The 16225-nt window shown below is 41.1% G+C and overlaps 2 protein-coding genes across 4 annotated transcripts; one reads left to right on the top strand and one right to left on the bottom strand.

Moving 5' to 3' along the window:
* The first annotated feature begins 909 nt into the window (after positions 1–909).
* Positions 910–5249, top strand: gcc1 (GRIP and coiled-coil domain containing 1). 2 transcript variants are annotated; one of them, XM_074624977.1, is made up of 4 exons: positions 910–1111; positions 2408–2813; positions 2931–3581; positions 3707–5249. In XM_074624977.1, exons 2-4 carry the CDS (start codon positions 2439–2441, stop codon positions 4964–4966), a joined length of 2286 nt encoding a protein of 761 aa, XP_074481078.1. In that variant the 5' UTR covers positions 910–1111; positions 2408–2438; the 3' UTR covers positions 4967–5249. The 2 variants fall into 2 exon arrangements, with proteins under 2 accessions (XP_074481078.1, XP_074481077.1); XM_074624976.1 differs by having other exon boundaries at positions 911–1111; positions 2405–2813.
* Positions 5250–5547: 298 nt separating this feature from the next.
* On the bottom strand, positions 5548–14756 carry dennd6b (DENN/MADD domain containing 6B). 2 transcript variants are annotated; one of them, XM_074624978.1, is made up of 20 exons: positions 14405–14756; positions 12718–12756; positions 12522–12564; positions 12329–12438; positions 11506–11586; positions 11266–11371; positions 11094–11173; positions 10521–10580; positions 10385–10440; positions 10092–10214; positions 9739–9834; positions 9162–9256; positions 8781–8846; positions 8585–8649; positions 8369–8458; positions 7661–7714; positions 7463–7572; positions 7098–7200; positions 6280–6354; positions 5548–6050 (listed from the first exon to the last, which is right to left on the bottom strand). In XM_074624978.1, exons 1-20 carry the CDS (start codon positions 14546–14548, stop codon positions 5928–5930), a joined length of 1719 nt encoding a protein of 572 aa, XP_074481079.1. In that variant the 5' UTR covers positions 14549–14756; the 3' UTR covers positions 5548–5927. The 2 variants fall into 2 exon arrangements, with proteins under 2 accessions (XP_074481079.1, XP_074481080.1); XM_074624979.1 differs by lacking the exon at positions 11506–11586.
* Positions 14757–16225: the final 1469 nt, after the last annotated feature.

Genomic DNA, 16225 nt, shown 5'->3' with positions numbered 1-16225 from the left:
GTTACAAACAGTCCCTTTAATGCCATGTTTTGTAGTTATAATAATAATAATTATTATTAATTATTATTTTTTGGGTATTGTATTAAAAAATGTGACAGTAAAGTTTAAAAAGGAAGAAAATAAACTGACATTAATTGAACTTCGGAGCATTTCTATTGCCTCTACACGGCTCTCAACATGGCGACAGGTGAGCCAACGGCTAGCAGCTAACAGCGCTAACAGTGAAAACATCAACAGAGCTAACAGAGCTAACCTGGGGGGGGGGGGGGGGCGGGGGGCGGAGAGTGGGCAATACACTTCCACAACGACGGCGTAGGTCTGGACGGTGTTATCAGCTGTAACCGTGTATGAGAGCAGTGCAGAGCAGCGGCCATGAGCTCGCCAGTGGAGCATGCTCACGTGCACTAACATGCACAGAGAATCTCTGATTACAACAGAGAGAGACTTCGTTAATGCTCTGTATCATATATCATATATATACACACCGGACACTGAGTACAAATATAATATCAATATCATGTGCAATACTACTTTTTACATTCTCATGTGCAATATCACTGTTCATTGTGTGCAATATTACTTATTTTTCTGTTTGTTAGCTTACTTTACCTTTTTTATTTTACTTATCTTATCTTATTTACTCATTTTACTAAATGTATCTTACTTAATTGTTATTAGGCACTGGTGCTAGAAATAGTACTTTTTAATTTTATACACTTGAACTTGTTGTAATTTTGTTGTATTTTTGAGCAATCTCTGGCACAATAATTTCCTTCGGGATTAATAAAGTTCTACCTTATCTTATCTTATCTTATTATATATATTATATAGAGAACCTTTAAAATAGAACAAACACACCTCTGTGTTTTTCCTGACTGCCCTGAACGCAGCATCAGAGTCCCGCCCCCTCCTCCTCCAGTTCCGGTTCAGACCAACATGGCGGCTGCTGGCTGACAGTCTCCTCAGATTAAACTCTGAGTTTATATTAATAATATTCACCGTTTTCTGATGAAATTCACCGTTTTCTGATGAACTCAGGATCGTTATCGGTTTGATTCCAGCTCGGCAAACCGGCGGTTCGTGTCTGGTTCTACCGGTGGCGGCTCATCAGGTGAGAACCGCAGAAAAGCGGACATTAATGTCGGTGTTTGTGATGGACGGTAGATGTTGTGGTCAGTCTCCTCCGGTTAAAACTTCATTAACGTGTTTCTGCTCGTTCACCGGCACATATATACATATATACATAGTAGTAGAAAGTAACGGAGTACATTTACTCAACTGCTGTACTCAAATACACATTTAAGGTACTTGTACTGTACTTTAGTACTTCTACATTTATCTGACAGCTTTAATGTTAGTGACATATTATTATAGTTATCATCATTATTATTAACATTATTATCATTATTGTTATTATTATCATTATTATTAACATTATTATCATCATTATTATTATTATTATTATTAATAATATTATTATTAATAATAACATTATTATTGTCATTATTATTAACATTATTATTATTATCATTATTATCATCATCATTATTATTATTATTAATAATACAATTATTATTAACATGATCGTTATTAACATTAATATTATCATATTAATATAATTATTAATAATAATAATGATAATAATAACATTATGATAACATTTTTATAATTATTAGTATTAACATTATCATTATTAATAATAACATTATTGTCATCATATTAACATTATCATTATTATTAATGATAATACTAACATTATTATTATCATCATTATTATTAACATTATCATTATTAACATTAATAATGACAATATTATTATTTTTATTATTAATAATAATAATAATAATAATAATAATAAAAATATTATTACATCTTTTACACGAAAAATATCTTCAACCATCAAAATAGATTCACATTAATTTCCTGTCAATCCACTAATTGATTAATATATATATATATATATATATATATATATATTTTATATATTTTATATATATATATATATATATATATTTAATATATATATATATATTATATATATATATATATTATATATATAATATATATATATATATTATATATATAATATATATAATATATATATATAATATATATATATATTATATATATATATATATTATATATATATATATATATATATATATAAAATATATATATATATATAAAATATATATATATATATAAATATATATAATATATATATATATATATATATATAAAATATATATATATATATATAAAATATATATAAAATATATATATAAAATATATATATATATATATATAAATATATATATATATATATATATATATATAATATATATATATAATATATATATAATATATATATATTATATATATATCAATATTTATATTTCTATAGCAGTGTGATCTGACCCGGGCAGACCTTCGGAGTCATGGAGAAGTTTGGGATGAGTTTTGGGACCGGGTCTGGCAAGAAGGAGCTGCTGGACACCATCGAGTCCCAGAAGAAGCAGCTTATCCAGTACCAGACCCGCTTCAAGGACGTGGTCCGGGCCTATAAGAGTCTCCTGAAGGAGAAGGAGGCTCTGGAGGCCAGTCTGAAGGTCTTGACGGTGACCCAGGAGGTGGACCTGAACCGGCAGGGTCAGGACGCTACCACTAACTCGGACCTCCCAGAGGACGGCTGCTCGCTGCACAGTGAGGACAGCCTGGACACGGCGGCGTCTGTGGACACGTCCAGTGAGACCACCAGAGGGGACCAGAGTGAGGAGGACCAGGGAGAACCAGGACTAAAGTCCAGCTCAGTGGTACGTTTTTAACAGTTCAACGTGTTTATTCTTTATTTTACAAAGTCGAAGTCGTACGAAGTCGTACGAAGTCGTACTGCTTGCAGCAGTTCAACATGATGAGTGTTCTTCCTGCAGACCCTGAGGTCCGACCCGGACGCTGAGAGCAGCGGCGTGGGGGTGGAGCAGCAGGCCACGCCCCCTCCCAGTACGGAGGCGGACCGTCGACTCGCCCAGCTGAAGAACCAACTGAGCACCCTCACCAGCGCCCTCGCCACAGTGACGCACGAGAAGTCTCGGATGGAGGCGAGTTTCCAGGCCGACAAGCGTCAGCTGAAACAGGAGGTGGAGGAACTACAGGACCGTCTGGTTGCCGTGACGACGCAGCAGGACACGGAGCTACGCGCCCTACAGCAGCAGCTGGCTGAGAGCCGCGCTCGCGTCATTACGCAGCAGCACGAGAGGGAGCAGGAGCAGGGAGACCACGTCCAGCAGCTGAGGGAGCTGCAGAGGATCCTGCAGCAGGAGAGAGACCTGCGACAGGACGCAGAGCTCCGTCTGCAGGACGCCAACGCCACGCTCCTCGTGACATCACAGGCCGTGGACCGGGGGGCGGAGTCTCAGGCTCACCTGAACCAGGTGAGGGAGGAGAGAGACGAGCTGAGGAGGAGGCTGCAGACCGCCGAGGAAGACCAGAAGAAACCGGATCCCAGAGTGGACGAACTGCAGCGAGAGCAGACGGAGCTGAAAAACCACTTCCAGCAGCAGATCCACATCGAGACCAGGAAGGTAAAACTAAGACCCTGACCAGCTATAACCAGGTCTAAACTAACTAAAACAGATCCACATCGAGACCAGGTAGATAAACCTGAGACCCTAACCAACTAAACCTGACTGTGTTTGTTTATTCTCAGGCCAGCGATGCGGAGGATCGAGCTCGTGAGCGCGCTCAGTCCGCGGAGGCGAGGGTAGCGGGTCTGGAGCAGAGAGTCTCTGAACTGTCGGAGCTGCTGGGTTCCTGTGAGAAGTCGAGGCAGAGAGACCAGCAGACAGCTCAGAGACTCAGAGACCGCATCATGCAGCTGGACACCGAGAACAAAACGCTCGCCATCGCCGCCTCCAGCAGGATGACCTCTGACCTCGGCGTGGACGAGTCGCAACTGGACGTCGGCTTGCTGAAGGCGAAGCTGGAGAAGGTGAAGAAGCTGCTGCTGCTGGCGACTCAGAGGAACACGGACCAGAACATCCAGAACCTGGCGGAGACCCAGGCGGAGCCGGGCGGAGACAAAGCCTCGGCGTTCTACCAGCAGGAGCTGCGGCAGCTCAAGGACGAGTTTGAGCGCTACAAGCTGCGAGCGCAGGTGGTGCTGAAGAACAAGAACGCCAAAGATGGCTGCCAGGCGAAGGAGCTGGAGGAGGTCCGGGACCAGCTGGCGGAGCTGAAGGAGAAGTACATCAACCTGCGGATCCAGAGCGACGAGGCCGAGACGAAACAACGCCGCGAGCTGGAGGACCGGCAGCAGCACACTGTGGCGCTGCAGCACTCTCACAAACAGGAAGTGGAGCGGGTGGAGGCGCTGCACCGCGACGACATAGTGCGACTGGAGGCGGAGCTGCACAAACAGAGAGAGAGGACCATGGCGCTGCTGAACGAGAAGGACCAGGAATTGGAGAGGCTGCGGGCCGCCGCGCCAACCTACAACAACGACGCCAACAAGATAGCCGACGACAAGCACGAGTCCGGCCCGGAGAGCGAGGGCGAAATTATCAGCCAGGCCCTGCGGCGGGCGGCGCCCAACGAGCCCACGCTGCTGCTGTACGCCGAGCAGCTGGCCAGGAAGGAGGTGGAGGCGGGCGGCCTGCGGCGGCAGAAACACCGACTGGAGGAGGACATCCACCAGCTGCAGGCCAGGCTCGTCGCTAACGGAGAGCGCCACGACGAGGAGGCATCCGAGCTGCGAGGACAACTCGACAAATTGATCAGAGATCAGGGCAGAGAGGGCGCCAACATGGAGTACCTGAAGAACGTCATCTACAAGTTCCTGACGCTACAGGACGCCAGCGAGAGGCAGCAGACGCTCGGCGCCATCCTGACTATCCTGCACTTCAGCCCGCAGGAGAAACATAGCGTCACGAGGCTGCAGGGCGCCACCTGGTGGACCGGCAAGAGATAAAACACCTGAAGAAGAAACACCAACAAGAGGTGAAACACCAGCTTGGTAGAGCAACAGGAGATAAAACACCTGAAGAAGAAACAACACCTGGTGGAGCAACAAGAGATAATTTAACAGATGTTTAAAATTTATAGAAAAGTGAATGGAGTCTGGTTTCTATCTGAACTGTGTGTATATATGAATATATTTAACTGAGAGGAAACATTTAAAGATAACTTTGGTTGATGCAGTTCTTAATCACTGATATTTTGTTGAAATTAAAGTATTTTTGCTGCTTCACAAACTCAGTTTGGTTCATTCTGAAGTTCTAAAGTTTCAGTTTTATAGTCAAAACATTTTGACTTTTTACTTCATAAAATGAACATTTTGAGTTTTGATAACATCTTTCATCATAACACTGCGACTGTTTTTCATAACGTCGCCACACTTTTCGTATAAATCCACAAAAATAAAAGCAGATATTTAATGACGTACTGGCTCAGCTGAGCGGTTTCATAAGAACATAAAATACATCTTTCAGATCAATATATTGATCAATAAGCACCAGAGACAATAGAATATACAACAAAGTAGACAAAATATGAACATGATTCAGGTTTTACTTTTCAAATCAAAACTACATATTTACTGTTTTGAGGAAAAAGGCAAATAACACATTATTCTTATTATTAGTGTGAGTCATTCATTCATCACTGAGGTCAGTCTGATTAAAAAACATGTGTTCAGATTCACGTGAAATGTTTGATCACAACAACACGTTCAACCTGAAACACTTTATTCTCCGTTAGGAACACAGGAAAGATGTCAGCGTGTACTAACGTGTACTCAATATGTACTCTGTGTGTACTCTGTGTGTACCAACGTGTACTCTGCGTGCACTCAACGTGTACTCAGTAGGTACTCTGTGTGTGCTCTGTGTGTACTCAGCGTGTACTCTGTGTACTCAGCATGTACTCTGTACTCAACGTGTACTGAGCAGCGTCCGCAGGTCTCCGGGCAGCGAGCTGATGATGCCGTTGATAAAAGCGTCTAGTTTCTCTAAAACGCCGTCCTTCACCTGCAGCTGCTGCCGGCGAGCTTTAATCTGAAAAACAGCAGCAGTCAAAAACACACTTCCTGTTTACCACACATGTAAAACACGTCCTCATAGATATATACAGTATAGTACTATAATGTAGTACTATAGATATAGTAGTATTAGTAGTAGTAGATAGTACTATAATGCAGTACTATAGATATAATAATATAATAGTAGTAGTAGTAGTAGATTGATATAGTAATATAATGTAGTATATTGAGTTAGTGATTCTCACCAGTTTCTCTCTGAGCTTCAGAATCAAGTCGACGATTTCAACCTCAGACTTGTCTTTAGTCCAACTCATCAGGTCCTGAGAGGCAGAACTCAGGGTTAGAAGGTCCACATGTTGACATCCTGACAGATGTTGACATCCTGACAGATGTTGACAGTAGGCTAACATGTTTACAGTGATCCGGATGTTTACAGTAGTGTAACAGATGTTTACAATCTGACAGATGTTGACAGTAGTCTAACAGATGTTTACAGTGATCCAGATGTTGACAGTAGTCTAACAGATGTTTACAGTGATCCAGATGTTGACAGTAGTCTAACAGATGTTGCCAGTGATCCAGATGTTTAAGGTAGTCTAACAGATGTTGCCAGTGATCCAGATGTTTACGGTAGTACTAGTTTTACATATGTTGCCAGTGATCCAGATGTTGAGAGTAGTCTAACAGTTGTTGACAGTGATCCAGATGTTGCCAGTAATCTAACATATGTTTACAGTCATCCAGCTGTTTACAGTAGTCTAACAGATGTTGCCAGTGATCCAGATGTTGCCAGTTGTCTAACAGATGTTTACAGTGATCCAGATGTTGCCAGTAGTCTAACAGATGTTGCCAGTGATCCAGCTGTTTACAGTAGTCCAACAGATGTTTACAGTGATCCAGATGTTTACAGTAGTCTAACAGATGTTTACAGTGATCCAGATATTAACAGTAGTCTAACAGATGTTGCCAGAGATCCAGATGTTTACAGTAGTCTAACAGATGTTGCCAGAGATCCAGATGTTTACAGTAGTATAACAGATGTGTGTTGCTGAAGTAAACTCACGGCGTCACTGATGACCTCCAGGTGAAGACTCTCCAGTTTCTGTGTCATCTCTTTGTGTCGATGACGATACCATCCGTCAAAGTTCGGACACCTGAAGAACTTCCTGTTACAAGATCAAACAAGGTGAATGTAAAAACTATTCTCAAAGTTCCGACTTTATTGTCAACGTTACGACTTCATTGTCAACATTACGACTATATTTTCAAAATTAAACAAAAGTTACAACTTTATTCTCAAAGTTATGAAGATGGGCATCTAAAAGGTGAACATGAAGAAGACAGAAAAGACTAAAGAATATAAAACCAACTAAAGACACAAGGTGACTTTCTTCTCGTATACACCCAGAGGACACCTGAGTGACTCACCTGTACAGTCCCATCCAATCACCTTTGAGCACCGAGGTGAGCTGAGGCCCGGTGTGGTCCAGAGTGGATATGAACTCGTCCTGACTGAAGGGTCGAATCTGAGGAGGAGTCTGAACACACAAACACATCAACACACTGATGACATCACTGTGAGGTCGTCACTGTGAGGTCATCATCGATGATCCACTTCCTGTTTACCTTCCACGGTGTCACTGATCTCTGCAGAGGCATCAGGCTCGCCATGTACCGCTCCTGACAGACAAGACACAGGGTTTAAACTCGATACACAGTTTTCTGCTTTCTGATTGGACAAACTGGATTTAATAATTCAGGAACTTTAATTTTGAAAGTCAAACAGTTTCCTGTTTCTACTCATATGTTGATGAAACCTGCTTCGTCTTCTCTTCCTGCACAGATGAGTTTAACTTTAATGCTTCAAGTCAGATGTTTGTTTGTATTTTAGGTGTTTTATAATAATAACAACCTTCAGGAACTTTATTTTGAAAGTCAAAGCTTTTCCTGTTTCTACTCCTATGTTGATGAAATCAGCTTCTTCTACTCTTCCTGCACAGATGAGTTTAACTTTAATGCTTCATGTGTATTTATCAAACACTCCCAGAGAACAGCAAGAGATATTTTCAATATTGATTATTCTGCTTTGCCTATTCATTTTCTTTCGATCAACTAATTGATTAATCATCGCAGCTCATATCTCTCACACTGTGACTCATGTGTGAACAGGCCTTTCTGTTGTCACGTTTAATTAACTCTGAATTAAATTACCATTAATTAATGAACTAATAAAGTGAAACCAACAGAAGTGTGTCTATAGAGAGGTCAAACGGAGGACAGGAAGTGCGGTGTCGGGTGGAGACGTTGCAGCGATGTGATTGGCTGTTTGCTCACCAGCGGGATGATGAAGCTCTGGGTGAGTTCTAACAAGTGTCGCCTCAAGATGGCGCTCTGAACCTCCGGCGGTCTCTTCCTCTGAATCCCCTGAAGACACACAGACGCCAATGTTTCAGCATCAATCGTCTTCAGATCAATAAATCCTGACTGATCAATAAACAATGACCGATCAATAAATCCTGACTGATCAATACACATCGTCCATGTTTTCACCTTCAACAGTCTTTTAATCAGAATCTTGTCTTTGTGGAGAAACGTCCTGAACGCCGTGTAGATACCTGCAGACAGGAAGTCAACATGTATTAATATTACTATTACTATTAATAATAATAATAATAATATCATTAGTAGTATTAGTATTAATACTACTAATGATATGAACACAGGTGAATAAAGACTCAGGTGTTACCTGGTTTAGTGTCCAGCGTCTTCAGTTTGGACAGTTTCTTCACCTTCACCTGTTTCGGTAAATCACCTGACAGAGAGATCAGATTATTATTAACAGTAATAATAATAACAATGATATTAATAATTAATAAAAAACTAGATCATTTATAAAACTAAATATGTTTTGATTGATTCAATTTGGATTCATGTGAATTTAAAACAACCAAGAAAAAGAAAGGCTTAAATAAAAAGAGAAGAAGAAGAAGAAGAAGAAGAAGAGAAGAAGAAGAGAAGAAGAAAGAAGAAGAAAAATAAAGGATTAAATAAAAAGAAAATAAGAAGAAGAAGAAGAAGAAAAAGAAGAAGAAAAAGAAGAAGAAGAAGCAAAGTGATCTTGGTCTACCCGCCATCTTGGTTTCTCCCAGCCGGACGATGTGAGGCCAGTTCTGAAAAGTCTTGATGAAGAACGGATTGGTGACTCCCAGAACCACGTTAGGCCTGGACAGGTGAAACAGAGACAGGTGAGACAGAGACAGGTACACAGACAGGTGAGACAGGTGAGACAGGTGAGACAGGTGAGACAGGTGAGACAGGTGAGACAGGTGAGACAAGGACAGGTGAGACAGGTACACAGACAGGTGAGACAAGGAGAGGTGAGACAGTTACACAGACAGGTGAGACAGGGGCAGACAGGTGAGACAGAGGCAGGTGAGATAGGGACAGGTGAGACAGGTACACATGCAGGTGAAAAAGAGACAGGTGAGACAGAAACAGGTACACAAGACAGGTGAGACAGGTTCACAGACAGGTGAGACAGAGACAGGTACAGGTACAGGTGAGACAGGTACAGGGATAGGTGAGACAGGTACAGCTACAGGTGAGACAGACAGGTACAGGTGAGACAGGTACAGGGACAGGTGAGACAGGTACAGCTACAGGTGAGACAGACAGGTACAGGTGAGACAGGTAGAGGTACTGACGGGGCCTGGGTCCTGGTGGTGTACTCTCTGAACTCGCTGTCGTGGATGGTGAAATATGGACGGAAGTCACAGCAGAACTTCAGAGGACTGATGGAGCTGGGAGAGGACACACTGTTACCATGGCAACAACACAAATGCTGCTTTCTGATTGGCTGGTCAGTTATAGCTAGGTCACACTACACTGCTTTCTTATTGGCTGGTCAGTTATAGCTAGGTCACACTACACTGCTTTCTGATTGGCTGTTCAGCTATAGCTAGTTCACAAACACTGCTTTCTGATTGGCTGGTCAGGTACACCTAACCGATAGCGTGGTGTGAACAGTGAAAGCCTCGTAGTGTGAAGTAGGCGTTACCTAACCAGAGCCAGCACGGTTTCCGAGGAGACCGTGGGAGACGGCGCCATGACGACCACTGGTTCCCCGAGCAACATGAGCTCCCAGAGCATCTGCATGTGGATCAGGACCGACTGAAAACACCTGAGAGAGGTCAAAGGTCATATTAAACTGACAGAAAGGAGAATATGTGAATGTTTAATTATAGATTACTGATCAATAATAACGTTCCCCCCGGTGGCGCCCCCCGGCTGCAACTCCATGCGTAACGCAGCCAGGCTGCTCGCTTATAATAATAATAATAATAGTAATACTTGAAGAGGTCCAGCTCGTGGATGGTGGGCAGCAGAGTCGGAGCCGGCAGGAGGTTCTGAGGAATTCAAACAAATCAAACTTCATTGATCATTCCCACTTTGTGTTGTTAATAAAGGGTCCCTCTCTCTTCCAGACCTCTTTAGCAGTCTGTCTGACTGGACTTCCTGGTTTGTCTGTTTTTGAAGGAATCCGGACCTGAAAAATAATAAGAATAAAAACAGATTCATGAAAACAACAAACAGTCAACTTCAAATAGAATGAACTATTAATAATGAACTAAATAATAATAATAATAATAACAACTTCAAATAGAAAAGTAACTTCAGTGGAAGATAGAAAGATACAACTACAGAGTTTACAAACTGCTGAAGAATACACTTTTTATCTTGGCCCTATCATATTATTAGATTATACCATATTATTATTAGTTAGGGGGCCTCACCTGTATGACCTCGCCCCTTCCTCACACATGACACCACGCCCCATCATATGTAAGACCACGCCCCTCACCTGTATAACACCACCCCTTCCTCACCTATAAGACCACGCCCCTCACCTGTATGTCCCCACCCATCACCTGTATGACCCTTCCTCACCTATAACTCCACGCCCCTCACCTGTATGACCCCACCCATCACCTGTATGACCCCGCCCCTTCCTCACAAATAACACAACACCCGCCTTAATAGGTAAAGCCATGCCCCTCACCTGTAAGACCACGCCCATCACAGGCAGGTTGAGGGTCAGTCCAGGTACAGGTGAAGGCCATTGGTCGATCTCGTTACACACTGTGAGGAAGGACGAGAGAAACACGAGTGATGTCATGATTACCGTTGTTCTGATTGGTCCAAGGTTATAAAAGTAAGCATGACATCATCACCTGCTTCCAGACAGGGCGCCTGTTTCTCAAAGAATTCGGGAGCAACGATCTGCAGCAGCGAGTGGAACAGGTGAGTGTATGGTAACCTGGATACCAACACCAGAGACTGAAACACACAGAGTCACTGCTGTCAGTCAACCAGGTAACCAGGTTAACCAGGTATGAACAGGTATGAACAGGTGTGAACAGGTGTGAACAGGTGTGAACAGGTTTGAACAGGTGTGAACGGGTGACTCTGACCTTCTGGAAGTATCCTCTCTTCACAGAAACGTCCTTCACTTGTCTGAAATAGACGTAACCAAAGAAATGGGACACTTCAGTCTGTGGAGACAATAAGAGACAAACCGTAAATGTTTACAATTTATAAATATTTATGAATGTTCATAAGTGTTTATAAGTGTTCATAATTGTTTAAGTTATACATATTTCTAAATGTTTCTAAATGTTTCTGAATATTTAGTGTTTATAATGGTTTCTAAATGTCCGTAAGTTATACATATTTAAAATGTTTAGTGTTCCTAAATGTTTATGAATGTTTAGGGTTTATAATTGTTTATGAATATTTAGTGTTTATAAATGATTATAACTTATACATTTTCATAAATGTTTAAAAATGTTTAATGTTTATAAATGTTTGTAAATGTTTATGAATGTTTAGTATTTATAATGGTTTATAAATGTTTATTCATTTTTAGTCTTTATAAGGGTTTTAAATGTTTATAAATGTTAAGTGTTTATAAATGTTTAGTGTTTATGAGGGTTTATAAATGTTTATGAATATTTATAAATGTTAGTGTTTATAAATGTTTTTACATGTTTATGAATGTTTAGTGTTTATATAGGTTTATAAATGTTTATGAATGTTAATAAATGTTAAGTGTTTATCAGCATGTATTATTATATACTTATACTAACTGCTTTTTGATTTGCTGACAGGCACCTGACTGTGAGAGCTGTGATCACAAATTATCAGTAAAATGATCAATCAGATGATCAATCAGATGATCAATCGTTTCAGACTGAGACGTCTAACGATCCATTAAAGTGTCACAGGGTGTCTCACCTGAAGGGTGGCGGGGGCGTCTCTGTTGTAAACGTCTTCTCTGAACCTCGAAACTCTGCGACCCACGGACTGACGTAACCTGAAGCTGAACACAGTGTCCCCAAGGCATCCTGGGAAATTGAGTAACATATGTGACCTTTAACCTCTGAGTCACACACAGCACCATACAGTGTTATCTGACCGCTGGACTTACCCGAGTACGAGTCAGGGAAGGCCAGGTAGCAGATGCTGGTTTTCTGACGACAAATCACAAACAATTAGGATCAATAACTACATATATATATATATATATATATATACTGTATATACTGTTTATAAATACATATAGAACATATAGATACATATAGAACCAACAGATACATACACAAATATGTTAAATCAAAAATTACCTCCTTCTCAGTGAGTTTCACGTCCTGGGGATACACCAGCTGAAAACACCAAAAACAGAAAGAATCAACTCACACCAAACTTCATTCAGAAATCTACTGATTCAGTGTATCGCTGCCTGTCACCAGACTGTTAAATGTCACAACTCCTCAAAATATAATATGATGTTCAACAAATCTTCATTTCAACAGCTGCTCTTCCCAGAAAATCTAAACTAAAAAACGCGATCCCTCTTTTATTCCAACAATCATCTGATTGATTTAACAGCAGGATGTTTTTTTTTTTTAAATTAAGTTAAAATTCACAAATGTTGGATACATATGTGACACATGTAATGTACCGAATTCAACAGCAGACTCTCATCATTATTTCTATCTAATGAATCATTTTAAGAAGGGTGAATCTCCCAAAATGAAAAGCAAATTTTAAGAATTGTCAGTTTTTCAAATAGAGTCTGGTACGAGTGGCACCAACACAATGAGTAACCGCGGGATCTGGGGGAATAAAGTCACTGAGCTTTGTTAAAGGGACTGTTTGTAACTTTTTAAGTGTATAAATCTACCGGGTCGGGATCCCATGCGCGCTCACGTGTGGCCGGAGTCTCTGCTCCGCTGCCTGCTTGCCTTCACTCACACATTGCGCGCGTTCTCGCTGTCTCGCTCCACCTCTACACGTGTATGCGCGCACACTCCACACTGCAGAAGAGTTAGTTTAGCTCTGAGAATATCTAGTGAATGTACAGTGGACGTTTGTGCAGAAATAACTGCTGCTGCTCCTCCAGACCAACAGAGGTTTCCCGTGTCTTGTGAAGCTCCGCAGGGAGAAAGGTTATCGTGTCCGACCGGGTGCCGGTGTCTTCCTCCGGGCGCAGTCAGAGACGATAACGTTTCTCTTCCTCGTCTGATCAGCTAACATTACTGCCAAAGCAGGTGAAATAAAGAGTGATATTGTGGTTTTAGCTGAAGTGTGTCGCCTCACTGTTTTGAGTGATGCTCGTTCATTTCTATGTAGAGCGAGCACAAGCACGAGCCAGACGCTGACTTTCGTTGACTTAACGGCCACAGGTGTCGCAGTTAACAACAATTTCTGATTCTTACAAACAGTCCCTTTAAATAACTAATATGATACAAGCAACCTGACAGCTTTACATGCCAGCTATCACCAGCGGAAAGAACAGACTCGCACCAGATTCCATTTATAATTCTGCAAATTTAACACCTATGTGCCTCCTGTCCAGTTAGGGTTGAGGTTAAAATGTCACTTCATACCAGCGTTAACAAATCCTGAGGATAATGTTCACTTCGGCTTACAGATCACCAATTCAAAACCAGTCCTTTTGACAAAATCTCAACTTTTTGTTTAACGATTCCCCTTTTAATTCTCACAATAATCTGATCAGTGGCTGCAGGACATATTGAGAGTTTATTAATAATTATCTAATTTATAAATGTTGTCTGGTGGACGAGATGCATGCCGAACTCAACAGTAGATCCTCATCAGTTCCTCAAGATGTAAATAATTATTTATGAGAATCTGCATTAGCCGAGGAGAGCAACAACAAAAAACAGTCGGTTTGTGAACGGAGTCTGGTGCATCTGTCACCATGACAATAGAGCAGTGTCAGGCTCTAGTGCTTCAGCTGAATGATGCTACCCATGCTAACGTTGCTAAGCTACCGTTGCTCCGTACCTCGATGGCCTGACCGAGCTCCAGGTCGAAGGTAACGACACAGACGCACTCCAGCCAGGAGGAGAAGCGGGTCCACGGGCACCGGCTTCCACCGCCGTCCACCTCCTCATGGCGGGGAGAACCGGAGCCGTCAAAAGGGTTCATCACGACCGGATCACAGCTCCGCGACCTCCACCGTCCATCCTCCGGTCCTCCATCACATCATGGAACCAGAGACACCGTCTAGTGCTGCTGCGGTCTAGCGGGACTACCGTGGAGCTGGTGCCTGTAGGAGGGGGAGACGCCTCTGGAGCCCTCTGGTGGACGGGAGAACACACTGCACCGGCCAACACTAACTCATTAATTAATGAATTAATGCATAAATAAATAAGTAAATATCTGAGTAAGCAAGTAAGTAAATACATAGATAAATAAACAAATAAATAATAAATAAACCAAAATAAATAAATATATAAATATATATAGGAATAAACAAATTAATAAATAAACAAATAATTAATACAACAAATACATCAATAAATAAAGGAATAAACACAAACAAATAATTAATTAATTAATTAATTAATTAATTAATAAATAAACAAACAAACAAATGAATAAATAAATATGAGGGAGAGGAAACAATGTGATGGAATAAAATGATAAAAACACAGAAACACAGGGAGGTAAAGATGTAAATTCAAGATAGATAGATAGATAGATAGATAGATAGATAGATAGATAGATAGATAGATAGATAGATAGATAGATAGATAGGTGGATAGGTAGATAGATAGATAGATAGATAGATAGATAGATAGATAGATAGATAGATAGATAGGTAGGTAGGTAGATAGATAGATAGATAGATAGATAGATAGATAGATAGATAGATAGATAGATAGGTAGGTAGGTAGGTAGGTAGATAGATAGATAGATAGATAGATAGATAGGTAGGTAGATAGATAGATAGATAGATAGATAGATAGATAGATAGATAGATAGATAGATAGATAGATGTATACAATTAGAATATAAACAACTAATAACATGAAAACACACAAGCAGACAGCTTCAGATATCAGCAGCTTCTTCCTGCTGTCAGCAACATTCATCACACCTGAGCTTTGTTAATAAAATAATGACATCATCAGGTTTTCAGTCCAGAGGTTAGCTGGTTCTCATGAAGCTGCCGACAACAGGTGTGTGCTGATGTCATGATGCCATCATCGCGGTACGCTGGTTCTCAGGAAGCTGCCGACAGCAGCAGTGATGAAGTGAAGAGTAAATATTGAGACGTCCTTCATCCTGCAGACACAGAGACCTTCAGCTGATCATCAATCAATCTGACCTCACATCTGCTGAAGGGAACCCTGACCTCTGACCTCTGACTTCATTTACATGTCAACACTTCATGTTTTTATACACGGGTGTTTGAGACACTACCAGCTTTTTTAAGTCCAACCTTCAGACTGACTGACGGTATAAATAGAGTCAGAGGACGAGTGTCCTCCACTCTGACTGGATCACATGATGAAGGCTGTTCAGTCTGCCAGTCTCCCTCTGATGGTGGTGATGGTGATGATGATGGTCTCTGCTGCTCCTTTTCCTCCTTCACTCAACAGGTGAGATGATTTAAATATTAACATCTGCTCAGAAGATCAAAGTAGAGAAAGGTTAATAGAGATAATGAAGTAAATGTGAGCCGTGATGATGATGATGATGTTGAAAATGTTTCCTGTCTATAGAGGTGATGATGTGAACACTGACAGATCTCAGCTGATGAACATCACAGAGGGAAACTCCACCAGGTGAGAGACCACAGACTCATATCTGATTATT

This window comes from Sebastes fasciatus, chromosome 23, assembly GCF_043250625.1.
Source record: "Sebastes fasciatus isolate fSebFas1 chromosome 23, fSebFas1.pri, whole genome shotgun sequence".
NCBI classification, from domain to species: Eukaryota; Metazoa; Chordata; class Actinopteri; order Perciformes; family Sebastidae; genus Sebastes; species Sebastes fasciatus.
Note: the sequence above shows the minus strand (reverse complement) of the source record. Positions and strands in the feature narration are given on the sequence as shown.